The sequence below is a fragment of the Zootoca vivipara genome, chromosome 3, assembly GCF_965207765.1.
Source record: "Zootoca vivipara chromosome 3, rZooViv2.hap1.1, whole genome shotgun sequence".
Taxonomy (NCBI): Eukaryota; Metazoa; Chordata; class Lepidosauria; order Squamata; family Lacertidae; genus Zootoca; species Zootoca vivipara.
The window spans coordinates 4,274,863-4,288,911 of NC_142586.1; the positions used below are offsets into that span (position 1 = coordinate 4,274,863).

Here is a 14,049-nt window from a genome sequence, read left to right on the forward strand (position 1 = left end):
TGGGCAACAAGCACAGGGTCTGGGTCACTCCGTATGGGGAGAGGCCATCCTTAAGGTATGCTGCCAAGGTATAAAAGGATGGTGAGTGGCAGGACCGTCTCAAGCAGGTCGGGCGCCCTGGCGCTGAGGCGCCCCCACCCTCGCAGCACGGTTTCCGCGCAGCTTCGTCGCGCAGCGCCCCTCCTGCCACCCCGGCGCCCCGCGCCACCAGAACTACACCTAGAGCCGGGCCATGTGAGTGGCAGAAAGAGGAGAAGAGGTTTTGAGGTCACCTGGATGCTAAACCTGGATGCTAACCAGAAGGACTGGCCTAACAGGGGAATCATGTGGGTTGCCAGGGGTATGAGTGTGCCAAAAGAGTTGGAGGGTCCACAAAGGAACTGGGCTATTGGCCTATGCACTGCGTCTTCTGATAGTGTGGGTTCTGAAAACGCTTTTCAGGACTTGAATGGGGCACCTCCAGCCTGAAATGTATACCCTGCTCCACTCCTCTAGTTCTAGGGCTGCTCTTGCAACTGCTGTGCTATCTTCTGTGGAGCCTGAAGGGTCCATTCTGAATACTCAGAGCTCATTTTCTTTTGCCCCTTACCTAACTGTTTTATGATTATGATTATGATTATTATTGCTAGGCATTCAAAAGAAGAGTAGGGTCATGTTCTCTCTCTCTTTCTCTCTCTCTCTCTCTCACACACACACACACACACACACACAAACACACACCCCTCCTGCTTCCCTTTTCCACATCAAATGCAGCAAACTCCTGTGGGCTGTGTGCCAGATGCAACATTTGCAGCTTTCCCTTTGGGAATAGCTGTGAGGCCTTAGTTATCAGTTAGAAGATTATTTGTGTTTTGACTGTTTGAGGAACAGGATTAGCAAACACAAAGAGGTAAAAAAGGGACTCCGGATTATGATTCTACAGTGTCACCTTAACAGGAATTATCTACACAGGAACAGATGGCAAGGAGAGGTTTGCAGGAGATACTACACACACACACACACACACACGCACACACACAGATACAAAAATGTATAATAATAATAATAATAATAATAATAATAATAATAATAATAATAATATAATAATAATAATAATAATAATATATTATTTATACCCTGCCTATCTGGCTGGGTTTCCCCAGCCACTCTGGGCGGCTTCCAACAAAACATTAAAATACAATAATCTATTAAACATTAAAAACTTCCCTAAACAGGGCTGCCTTCAGATGTCTCCTAAAAGTCTGGTAGTTGTTTTTCTCTTTAACTTCTGGTGGGAGGGCATTCCACAGGGTGGGTGCCACTACCGAGAAGGCCCTCTGCCTGGTTCCCTGTAACTTGGCTTCTTGCAGCGAGGGAACCGCCAGAAGGCCCTCTGAGCTGGACCTCAGTGTCCAGTGTTCAGGTATACTGGACTGAGGCCATTTAGGGCTTTAAAGGTCAGCACCAACACTTGTGTCCTGAAAAGAGATTAGAATTGAGCCAACATGCCTACAAAGAGTTACAACCTTTAAAAGTGAGAGTAACATCATTTTGCTAGTGTTATAAGAATTTTAAGGTCTTACATATACAGTGGTACCTCAGGTTAAACCGGGACGCGGGTGGCGCTGTGGGTTAAACCACAGAGCCTAGGGCTTGCCGATCAGAAGGTCGGCGGTTCGAATCCCTGCAACGGGGTGAGCTCCCGTTGCTTGGTCTCTGCTCCTGCCAACCTAGCAGTTTGAAAGCACGTCAAAGTGCAAGTAGATAAATAGATACCGCTACAGCGGGAAGGTAAACAGCGTTTCCATGTGCTGCTCTGGTTCGCCAGAAGCGCCTTTGTCATGCTGGCCACTTGACCTGGAAGCTGTACGCTTGCTCCCTCAGCTAATAACGCGAGATGAGCATGCAACCCCAGAGTCGGTCACGACTGGACCTAATGGTCAGGGGTCCCCTTTACCTTTACCTCAGGTTAAGTACTTAATTGGTTCCGGAAGTCCATACTTAACCTGAAGCGTACTTAACCTGAAGCGAACTGTCCCATCGAAAGTAATGGACAGTGGATTAATCCATTCCAGATGATGAAAAACACCCCCTAAAACAGCGATTTAACACAAATTTTACTGTCTAATGAGACAATTGATCCATAAATTAAAGGCAATAATCAATGTACTGTACTATAAAATAAATAAGACAGTATTGTAGATGAAAAAAATTAACATTTACAGTGGTACCTTGGGTTAAGTACTTAATTGGTTCCGGGGTGCCATTTGCACCCCGAAAAGTACTTAACCCAAGCAGTGATAGTGCGCGTGCGCGAAGCGCCAATAGGGTGACTCTGCACAAAGTGCGCAGAACGCTTCTGCATATGCCCGGCAGATCGCGGCGGAACCCGGAAGTGTTTACGGAGTACTTAACCTGAAAGTACTCAACCTGAAGCGTACTTAACCCGAGGTATGACTGTATAATAAGTGTTCATGGATGTACCAAGCAAACACGTACATAGATATATGGACCACATGTCTGAGGCAGCACAGGAGGGCAGCCCTGAAACCATTTTAACTCTCACACTGACCAAATATTTCTCTGCAAGGAGGGAGGAAATGGAAAAAATCCTTCTCATTGTCTCAGGAATTAAGTAATTACCATCTCAAAGGAATGGCCAGGCTACCAGGAAAGGCAATCAGATAAGGCATTATCAGATAACCTGGCAGACGGGGGGGGGGGGGACAACATTCCAATTTCTGTTGTAGACCGCCTTTTCTGTGATGTATGTATGATGCATGGAGGGGTGGTCTGGAGCTCCAGGGCAGGGATTTGCAAAATGGATATATAAGGGCTTGCGCACCATTCTTCGAGGTCCTCCTCCTCTCTCCTGCGTGTGGGGGAGCACCCTGTTGCAAGAGTCAATCAAGATCAGGCTTACTAGCTGCTTTGCTTCTCAATATTCTCTGGTTGGTCTCTTTTATTTTATCCTACCAGTAGAGAACCTACAAAAGGACTCTATGTGGGCTCTTGGGTACCCCATAAGGGAAAAGGAGTAGGTTTTTTTACTTATATTCCTAGCAACGCTTGAAGAGTTTAAACCTTGCTAGAGATGCACCAGCACTTCACCTGAGCCTGGCTTGCAATCCAAACTCCCAGGTTTCTCAGGAGCCTCCCACAAGGGGGGAATAAACTTCTACATACTCATTTCCAACTTCAATCACTACCTGGGCAGGAGAGCTTTCCCTGTCCTAACCCCAAAATATTTAAAGGGGTTTTTGGGGTTTTTTTGGACTTGCTTCATTGTACATGACTCTCAGTATTTTATTTTTAGCATCTCTTATTGTCTGCAAGCATTTCTTTTGCCAAGGTTTGTGTTCTGTTCTGTTTTGCTCACTCGGCCAAGATTTCCATTTTCTGACAGCTGCCTTCTTGCCTCCTAAGAACATCCTTGACTTTGCTTGTTACCTGGGCTGGCATCCTCTTGGGGCTTGGAGAGATTTGACTTTCCTTTTCAACTTCCTTTTTTGTCAATAGCCTCGTTTTTTTCCAGAATTTTTCTCTTCGGGAGTCAAATGTGACTGTGTTTGCTGTCAATTGTCCTCTGACATACATGCTGAATAGGTTCAAGGTTCCAAATCAGTTCCACAAATACTTGCATCTTGCACCAGATCCACTTCTAGGCTCACTTCTCCTCTGGTAGGTTCCAGGAGCAGATCTTCTGGGGCAGGGGTTCCCAACAAAATTTTCTCGAGGACCCCTCATCGAGCCGCTATTGTGACAAGGACCCCCATTAATTCCTAATCCTAAAATTAAAAAGTGGTTTTATTTATTTCTCAGTTGTTTTCCTCTTTTCTTTATCCTTCTTGGGGGGGTGTTGGTGTGGTGGTGGCGGTGGCGGTGTGATGGCCGTCCGGGGGTCGGGGGTTTCCCTCTGGAGGGGGGGGTTTCTACCCTTTCACCTGGGTTGAGGGTGGTGGTGGTGCCCTCTCTTCCCTGTCGTCCCCTCTTCTTTTCTCCTCCTCTGGGGGTGGCTGTATTTGCGGTGGTAGCAGCGCCAGCGCCAGCAGGTTCGGTGCGGCCTTTGTTCTTTGGGTCCCAATGAGGCTCCCCATGTGGCGCGCAGGAGCTGCGGGATCAGGGCCCTTCCCCCTCTTGGGCAGCTAGGGGTGATGGTGACTGCAGTCGCGAGGCAGGCCCCCCAGGATCGTAGCGCGGTTGGAGGTCTCGGGCCACGGAGCTCCGCTCGGCCATCGGCCGGGCGCCCTTGGCTTCGGCCCGACGGGCCTGCAGGCGGCCTCAGCGGCTCCTCGCTTGCTCCGCCAGACGTTTCCGACGCCCACATGGTCGCCGCGGGGTCCGCGGCCTGGAAGGCGGTTTCGGGCCTCTAGGCCCAGGGGTTCCACCGAGTCTCCGGCCGGGCGCACTCAGCCTCGGTCCGGTGGGGTCGCCGGGGGGCCTTCAGCGGCTCCCCGGTTGATCCACCGGGCTCGCTTGGCGCCCGCGCACCGCCGGGCCAGAGGCTTGGCATCTAATACCGGTAGCATCTTGAGGACCCCTCTGGCATAGCTCGCGGACCCCTGGGGGTCCGCGGACCACCAGTTGGGAACCACTGTTCTGGGGCATGGTCATTTAGATTGTAAGTTTTACCCCTTTATCATAACAGGAACACCCAGTCAAGGTGAGGGTAGCTGAACTCAGCTTCTGCAACAACTCTTCTCTTTTGGATGCCTCTAACTTTATTCTCCATCTCAGGATTGTCTCTGGGGATTTGGATCGGGGGGGTGATAGTATATTCTCGAAATGGCTATTGCCACCAAATATTATGTGCTGGATTCTGCCCCTCTGGGATTTCTTTTTTTTTTTTTAAATATTTTTATTAGGTTTTACAACAAATTTTAACATGATTTATTATAATAATTTGGCATAATTGGACTGTTTTTCGTTTGAATTTGGAATTGTATAAATAATTTGGATGCGATTTGATGTGATTTGTATTGGAAAACTTAATAAATACAGTGGTGCCTCGCTTAACGAATGCCCTGCTTAACGAAATTTCCGCTTAACAAAAGGATTTTTTGAGCGGAGGTTGCCTCGCTAGATGAATCCGTTTTATGAAAAATTCGTCTAGCGAATTGTGGTTTCCCATAGGAATGCATTGAAATTCAATTAATGCGTTCCTATGGGCAAAAAAAAAATTCATTTTTTTTCCAATGCATTCCTATGGGATTCGCTAGACGAATTTTTCGTTATAAGAAAAGACCTGTGGAACAAATTAAATTCGTCTAGCGAGGCACCACTGTAGATTACAACAAATTTTAACATAATCACTACTGATAATATAATCACAAACTAAGTTTCAAAATACCCCCCCACCCCACGACTTCCCCCAACTTCCCTTTCTGGTTTATAACACATTTGCTTCTCCTGCACATTATCTTATTCCCTAATATAGTCTGCCCCTCTGGGATTTCAAGCTGGTTTGACTCTGTCATCTTTCACGTATATGGTGACATCACCTCCAAGATACCCTTCCTTGTCATTCCCAGCATTTGTATGCAAAGATGTGTCCCACAGGTTCGCCTCCTTAACCAGCTCCCACCCTTCTTCTTTTTTGCCTACTGCTTGTAATGATCCTTCTTTTTACCTGTAAACTGCCTTGAATCCCATCAGGGGAAAATGCAGGGTATAAATTTATTGATGATGATGATGATGATGATGCCTTAGTTACTTCCCATTTGCACATATTAGTTCAATAAAATGCATGTACACTTAAGAATTGTTTGTAGCCTAACAATGAATATAAGGGCTAACGAAATGTCTGAATGATCAATTGATTTATTGCTAATAATAATAATAATAATAATACTGATAGACTAAACTGAGGTAAAATGGAAATGTAGCCTGTGAAGGAAATTCTCTGAACTGTATTGGACATACTGCAATTATTGCAAGTTTGGGGATTGTGGAGTTAATTTGCTAAGACTGGCTTGTCTTGGAATCAAAGGTTCCTTCAAAGGTGTAATCAGGGCCAGCCCACCTATGAGGCAGGTGAGGGGACCACCTCAGGCAGCAGGATACACTGGGGCAGCAGATCCCGATATCAATCAATCTCTCTCCCTCCTTTTTCCTGATGTAGATCTTCTCTCACCCTTCTTCCTTAGCAGGGAGGAAGAAGCCATTTGGGGGGCCACTTCGGGTGCCCAAATGTCTTGGGCCAGCCCTGAGTGTGATGGTGTCACCTACGGTAGGCATTGTTTGCATTTTCCATAGAGCATTCAGAAAAATTTTCACAGGCAGTAAAACCTGGCTTAGTTACAAAGTGAAAAGCCCCTAAATTATTGGTGTAGGAACTCAAGAGTAGCTTGTGAGAGCCAGGCAGTCTGAGGTGGAGCAACAAGGTCAAACCTCTTTGCATGCCACATTTCGCAGGTAGACTAGAGGTTGGCCAAAAGGCTTGATTACCCATTCCTCCCAAAGTAAGGGGAAGTGACCTCACTAAGCCTGGCAGGATAGCTTACTATATGATATTAATCCCTTCATGCATTACCAAATTAGACTTAAGCACGTTGGTTACCGTGTTTCCCATAAAATAAGACGTACCTATAAAATAAGCCATGGCAGGATTTTCACGCGTTGACAAATATAAGACATACCCCAGAAATAAGCTGTAGTGGTGGGAGCAGGTCTGGATGGCGCCATGGAAGAGGAGGATGACTGTTGGCGCCTGGAACTGGAAGCTGCTGCCCCGCCAAAACGGCCAGCAGCGTGCACCACGTGGAGCCCCGACCTGGCGGGATCCGGCAAGAGCCGCAGCGCGCGCCGTGCCGAGCCCCGGTTGATGCAAGCTTTAATTGCATGCAATTGCTTTCACCCCCAGGGTGCTTGGTGCAAAAGTACAATATTTATGCATGGTTGATTAAAAAAAAAATAAGACATCCCCTGAAAATAAGCCATGGTGTGTTTTTTGGAAGAAAAATAAATCTAAGACGGTGTCTTATTTTCGGAGAAGCACGGTATATATGGGGAGGAGGCAGAGGCTGAAAGCGAAAGAGGAACTGCCAGAAATTGCTTTCTTTCCCATCTCACTGATGGAAGCTTTGCTGACAGCTGAGTTGGACACAAACCACAGAAGTTGACGGCAATATGGTGGCTCTGCTGGCATCAATCCATGGCATATTAACAAAATTAAGTTGGAAACATCTTGAAGCTTTCTGGCAGTGTTCCATAGCAGGCCATTATTCTATTGGAAAATGAATGCTAATATATAGCTAAGGATCAATGAGAAAAAAGGGATGGGAAAGAAGTATTTCATTCTGATTGAATAGGTGAAATGTATGACAGGCAGTAAGCTTCCACAAGTGTACAAACTTTGTTTTAATTTTAGAATGGGTTTGTTTTAAATGTTGATCACAATTTTGGGCTGAGTATATAGTTGGCAACCAGCTGTCTTCATTAAATGATGAGCTTGCAGTGTTCTTCTGTATAATTTGGATCTCATCGGATTATAATAACAGGAACATTAAAACTGTCACAGGGCAGCAATCCAGTGAACAATGAGAGTGCCATAGGTTCCTACTCCTGAAACTTACTATTTTCAAAAGATTAATAAACAACTTCCACAAATTCTTTGGAAATGGGTCTGTGGAAATCATTCTCAAGTATTTTGTTCTTATGGTTCATGCACAGAAGCAATGAGATATTTTCCTCTTGGACCTCTGCTCCTCAGTTGTGTAGCCTTTATTCACCTCCTGAACAGCTGGACTGGCTCAGGCTAAAGAGGCATTTTCTCAGCCCTCTTCTTTCAGCCTGGCTCCTGCGAGAGAAAAGTATGTGATGGCCACTACAAGCGGCTCCAGCAGGACCAGGCAGCAGAACAGCAAGAAGCAGTTTCCCGGCTAGACCAGCTAAGTCACCCAATACTGTTCTTTGGGAGGATTCACTTTCTATTTCTCTCCATTTGCAGAACTGTCAATGTGCCCTTTTATTTAAAGTGCATCTCTGCGTTATTTGTGGGGCATAGGAATCAGTTCATCCCCCCCCCCCCGCAAAAAATAATAATGTCTAGACGGGCCTCCCACAAGGTCCGAGGGACAGTGGACCGAACTCCTGCTGGAAAAAGTTTGCTGACCCCTGATGTAGAGGAAGGGAACAGAAAGCAGATGGTGGCAGCCACTGTTTTTTGTGGGCTGGCAAAACATTTCCAATTTCAGTGTAGGAGGACTTCATTTGTAATGAACAGCAGAGGCTTCTCTTCATCCTCTTATTGCAACTGTTTTTGCCACCGTAAGAAAGCTTATCGGCTTCCCATAGGTATCTTGGTTGGCCATGGTGAGAGTGGAATGACTCTGGCCGATGCAGCAAGGCCCTTCTGGTGTCCTGAAGATCTGCTGCAGAATTGCTAGCTTTTGGCAGAGTTCGTGGCTAAACTCTGGCAGTCTCCTACAAAGGATGCTGTGCATACAATACTTACTACCAGTATATCATCCTTCTTGTGAAGCATGCTCCTTTCAGCCTAAATAAATTTGTGCTTAATATGATATGCACTGCTACATTTTAAATACAAGGGTGACAATTTTCATAAATTAAACCAATCCCAGAGTAGTGGCTGATCTGGGACAGCTACTTAAAGAAAACAGATCAAGCAAGATTCCTTAGCCTAGGTTAGAGAAAAGCAAGGACAACATCCTATTCTCATAACTCTGAACATCCCAAGTAACAGTGAGATGTGTGTGCAGAGCAAAGTACATCTACCTCTCAAAACACAATGCAATATAGTGTTTTGACCGCTGTACAAATTGAGCACACAAGGAATGCCAAAATCAGAAATGTTTGGTCTCTATACTTATTTGATTAGTTGCATGACTGCCATGAGAAAGTTGTTGATACAAATCGCTAAAATAAATAAAGTAAAAAGCATTCTGCCTCCATTCATGTTGTTAGCGGATCCCACTTTTAGAGGACTATCTGAGACAGGATCAAGCTCTGCTCACAGCACTCTATCAATGTAATGTCATTGATGATGCTGGAATACACACCATTTCTGAAAGTGCAAAAATAAGACCAGACTTTGAGTATATCTGAACACAACAAATACAGTTCATTCTAATTTCTGTCACCAGGAACCCTCTAACTTTCTTTTGGGAATCTTTGAAATCAGGTAGGCTCCTAGATTTGGTTTAAACACAGAGCAGCACTAGAGAGAGAGAGGCACAAGCAAAAAGCAACCACAAGGCTGCAAAAAATGTTTTCTGTTTCTTTAAAAGGTCTGATGAGACAGTATGTGAGGGGAGGGGAATGAATAACACGTTGTGCACTAATCTGAAAGCATGTCCACTTGTGTTTTAGATTATATTGTTGTGTGAAATTGAGTGTGCTTGCAAACTGCTATGTACAAAATAATGCTACAAAAAAAATATCCCAGTGTATTTCCAAGGCTATGTATTTCCAGTCTAGATAATCCTATTCCTATCAGCAACTGCCTGCATCCTGTGTTCCCACAATACTACACAAAGGCACCAGTATTCCATTTTCTCATGTGTGAATATAGTAGCTGCAAGGAAAGAGGGCCATTTTAACTTGCTCATAAAATATTTCAAGTGTCGGGTTGCTGATGATACCCAGTTGATCAGGGTGGTTAAAACAAAAAGAGATTGTGAAGAACTCTAAAGAGATCTTTTCAAACGGAATGAAGAGGCAGTAAAATGGTAACTGCAATTCATTACAAACAAGAATAAAGTGATGCATGTCAGGGCAAAAAATATCTCAATTTCATGAATACGTCCACAGAGTCTGACATGGCCAGAAATGACACCTTGTGGCCACAGTGGAAAGCACAGTGGAAATGCTGACCCAGCAGGTGGCAGCTGAGAAAAGGCCAAGTTCCATTCTTGGGATCATTAGGGAAATACAAATGCTAACTGAAGGCTTGTTAATAGAAACCTCTGGGCAGACTTCGAAACTCCCATTGTTCTACCGGTAGGCACATTTTGCGACAGGGAATTTCTTCAGTGTGAGCAGTTTTTGAGCTCTGGGTACACTAGTGCGTCCAAGATTTCAAATTAAAACTGCAGAGTGGAAAGAAAGGACCTTTTTCTGCCTCCTCACTTCCAGCTACTCTCTGGAGACTGGAGAAGAGACCCTCTTAAGAATATCAGGGGGGTGGGCAGGGGAAGGACTAGTCCATGCGAAAAATGAACATAGTATTTTAGCTGCAGTTCATTCATTGTATTCTTGTTATAAAAAGTGTGCCTAGACATTCCGTTGTTGTGCCCATAACCTTGGTTTAAAGTGCCATTTAGCTCCTAGCATTCTCAGTTTCTAACACTGCCTATGAGGAGACCACACTTGAAGTACGGTGCAAAATTCTGGCCACCTCCCTACAAGGATATTGTAGATATTGGAAAAGGTTCACAAAAGGACAACCAAACTAATTAAGGGGGTTGAGTAACTTTCATAGGAGGAAGATTGGATTGCATTTATGGGACACATGACAGCTTAAGTTTAGCCTAAACCTTCCTCTTCTGAAGCCCAGTGTACATGTTTTGCCTCTGGGATACAAACGTACCTCATTCACATCTGAAAATAAGGATAAGGATCTAGAAAACCCACTCTTCTGATTAGAATCAACATTTTCTTTAGTTACTTCTTGTGATCAATTAGTTTAAATAATACAAAAGAAAACTCACCCAAATCAATTTCACTTTATCAAAAAGATCATGCTTGCTATTTAGGTGGAATGAATGGCACCACACTGCAGTCTCTTGCAAATATTAGGGCAGGGTTTGTAACGTCCCTTTGTTTACATTCTTGCAAACATTTGGCATTTATGGCCCATTCACTCCAAAGGAAGCGTCACTCATTTCAGTGGGTGGCAGTCAAGCAAGTTCTCTTCAGAGCAGAGCTAATGGTCTTAGCTTAGGTAGGGGTCATTAGGACTGCTGGCTTTGGTCTCAATCCTGCCCACACTCACTTTGGTGCAAAAAATAAAATAAAATTCTTCCAGTAGCACCTTAGAGACCAACTACGTTTGTCATTGGTATGAGCTTTCGTGTGCATGCACACTTCTTCAGATACACTGAATGTGCATGCACACAAAAGCTCATACCAATGACAAACTTAGATGGTCTCTAAGGTGCTACTGGAAGAAGTAAATTTTTTTTTTATTTTCTTTCAACTAAACCAGACCAACACCTACCTGTAACTTCACCTTGGAGTGTTGGGGAATTTGCTTCTGTGTAAACATGAACATGATAATACTGTCAAGGAGTAAATCCTACCGAACTCGGAACAACTATCTTCCACATCTACCTTTACAGGAACAGAAAGTTGATTTCTTCTCCAAATTACATTATTCTCCCTCTATGTAAATTGGGGGGGGGGGGACAGGAATGCCAGACAGGATGCTGGGTACATTTCCCCTTTAAAAAAAAGCCCCCTTCCAAGTCTTTCTGTTTCGCTTTTTTGGTCCTTCTCCCCAGTCCTGCATCAAAGTCTTTTCAGCAACTCTTCATTTTCTCTGCTGACTTGACTAGTTTTCAATAACAATTTCTCCTTCGTTTTGTAACCTGGATCAATAAAACACATCTCTCATATTGGCCAAGGTTACAAACGCAGTCATTTTACCCTTTTCCTTTGTTTGGAGATCCCCCCTCCCCTTTGTAAGTGGATGGAACAATTTAACAGGCTAAAAAAGTTGAAGGTGAATAAATAAATTAAACACTGCATCTTTGTAGCTCCGGACACATTCTACAATCCTGTCATTAAGCCATGCTAATCCTATTATTATGAAGATAAATAATTACCCATTGCGAAGAAAGGAATTCCCAACAGAGTTGAATTATATTTTCCATCAGTAATGAAAAATATCCCTGCCGCAGTGACACTGGAGATACAGATCGTGAGCGCTCCCAAGAGGCCAAGGAAGGGCTTGCTGCGCAGGCAGTCTTTCATGGAACTTGAGAGGATGGCAGCCAGCAGAATCAGCATTAAGCTCACCAAAATCTTGCCTCTGGCCAGGATGCTGGTCTTGTGAAAGTCCCTCCACAGGCTGAAGGAGGCCAGAGCATACAGCTGCAGATCCTCGTGGTGCAGCTGCAGTTTGGGTATCAGTTTGCAAAATTCATTCTCCCATTTTTCACCAATGTGGTCCTGTACTGCAGAATGGTAGGTTTGGAGGTAGTAAGTGATTTGGATGGCTCTGGCCGACTTCACCCTTTGGTCCTTGCTGCCTGGCAATTCCATGACCCCACCAAGCTGATGGCCGATGAAACTGCTTCTTCCGTCCTGAAAAAGAAAGTATTTTAAAAAGCAAAAGAAGTGGTAAGGGAACCAACCCAACAGTAATTTGCATTTTACTCATGCCATGAATTATGTTAAAAGTCCCATTGTTGTGAGAGTTCAAAGTATCTTCTGTTTTAATAATATGAGGTTGTCGGGGGGCTGTTAAACCATTTTCTTCCTTAGAGGTAAAAGCCTCTCAGAGAGGACAGGAAGTGAAGCTGCTGCCACTTGTGCACAAGGCAGAGAGGCAAAAAGAAAGAAGAAAATGGCGGAAGAGCCCTTGGGCCACTTTGTATTATTGCAAGTTTATTGAGAAGCCCCACCACCGACTCTCACACATGCAAACAATGCAGACACATAACATATCAATTAACACATAATCTGAATTATTGCTTGGATTATTGGATTAAAATAAGAGCTTGCCATACTTTCAAGAACTGTAAGCATATAGTACTAGATTTGACTTACAAAGTGCTCAATGTCAAGTTTCAGAAGCATCACTAGAAGTTGGTTAGAATTCTGCACTTTCCTCCCATTAACCCAAACCTTAAAACTCCCCACTTTAGAAAAGCCCAACAGTTGTAAATGTGTTGGGTCTTACAACCTTTCTAGTTTCCCGAAACATGTAGACAATTTGATTAAAGCTTGAAGTCTGTAGTGCAGCCACAACCATAGGGAGCCAGCCTCCAAGGAGGTCCGCAAAACTCACCAAGAAACACTTGTGTCTATATGCTATCAATCATTTAAAGAAACTTTCCTGGGATGGAACTTTCCCTGGCTCTGACATCTTTGTGCTGATCTGATACATTTGCACAATGTGTCCTTCTCCTTATCATCCTTTTGCAGTGTAATCCTATACATGGATATTTAAAAATAAATCCCACTGAGTTCAACTGGGCTTACTACAAGGTAAGTGCATAGCGGATTGCAGCCTTGGTGGCTCAATGTAGCAGAAATGGGTCAGGCTTTTAAAGCAGGAAGGGAGGAGCTCACTAGAAAACCCTGTTGACCCAGGACAGGGAATAAAGTTTAGGAATGAGGTCTCTTTCATTTTCTTCTTGCATGTGAATTACTCTTTGCCATTGCTACAACTGGCTGCCGACAGAGCTGCTATTCCCCACTGCATTTTATTTTAATAAATTGAAGTTGAAATAATTAAGTGTACAGTTTGCAATTCTGTGATTCAGTTAACAGACTTAAAGAGTATTTATTCAAAATTCAAATGTTTAAGACCTAAAATAGAATGTGGATATTTATTTTTCATGAATATTTTCTCCCAGATGTTGCCTGTAAAAACTTAACACCATGAAATTTAGCCATTGCTGAATGAAATGATTTTCATTTTCTAATCAATTGTATTTTCCCCATCACTCTGAATACAGCAATCCATACCTGAAATTTTTAGTTTCCTTTTCCATTTGTTTTTCATTCTTGCATTCATTACAGCACATTCCATCAAAATGGTATGAAACTTGAATTGTTCCCCACCAGTGACAGCAGACACACTGGGCGAAGGGTCCATTTTATAAACAATTGTAAAAGGAGTAACATCCTCAAAGCTTCCCACTGCTTTAGTCTTCAGATCTGACAGTTTCCACTTTTTAATGAGTTTCAGAGTATTCAGAGAAGCCCTCTTTCTTTCAGAACATTCCCCAAATGTGTCAGTTTGCTAAGCAAAGCACTGCAATGAGGGTAAGCAGGGGATTCGGACAAATTGCAATCTGAAGGGGGTTGCCTGTTTGAACCAGCCCCCCTAACCAAAGAAGGGGTTCCTGCGTGATTTGGGCATTTGAAAACCATGCAGAA

At 44.0% G+C, this 14,049-nt stretch overlaps 1 protein-coding gene across 1 annotated transcript in view; it reads right to left on the reverse strand.

The window, feature by feature from the left end:
- The window catches only part of PTCHD4 (patched domain containing 4), a 41,746-nt gene that overhangs the window by 14,134 nt on the left and 13,563 nt on the right, over positions 1-14,049 (reverse strand). Inside the window, exon 2 of the mRNA XM_035110724.3 lies at positions 11,766-12,246. Coding sequence (XP_034966615.1) covers positions 11,766-12,246 — 481 coding nt within the window. The remainder of the gene's footprint in view (positions 1-11,765; positions 12,247-14,049) is intronic.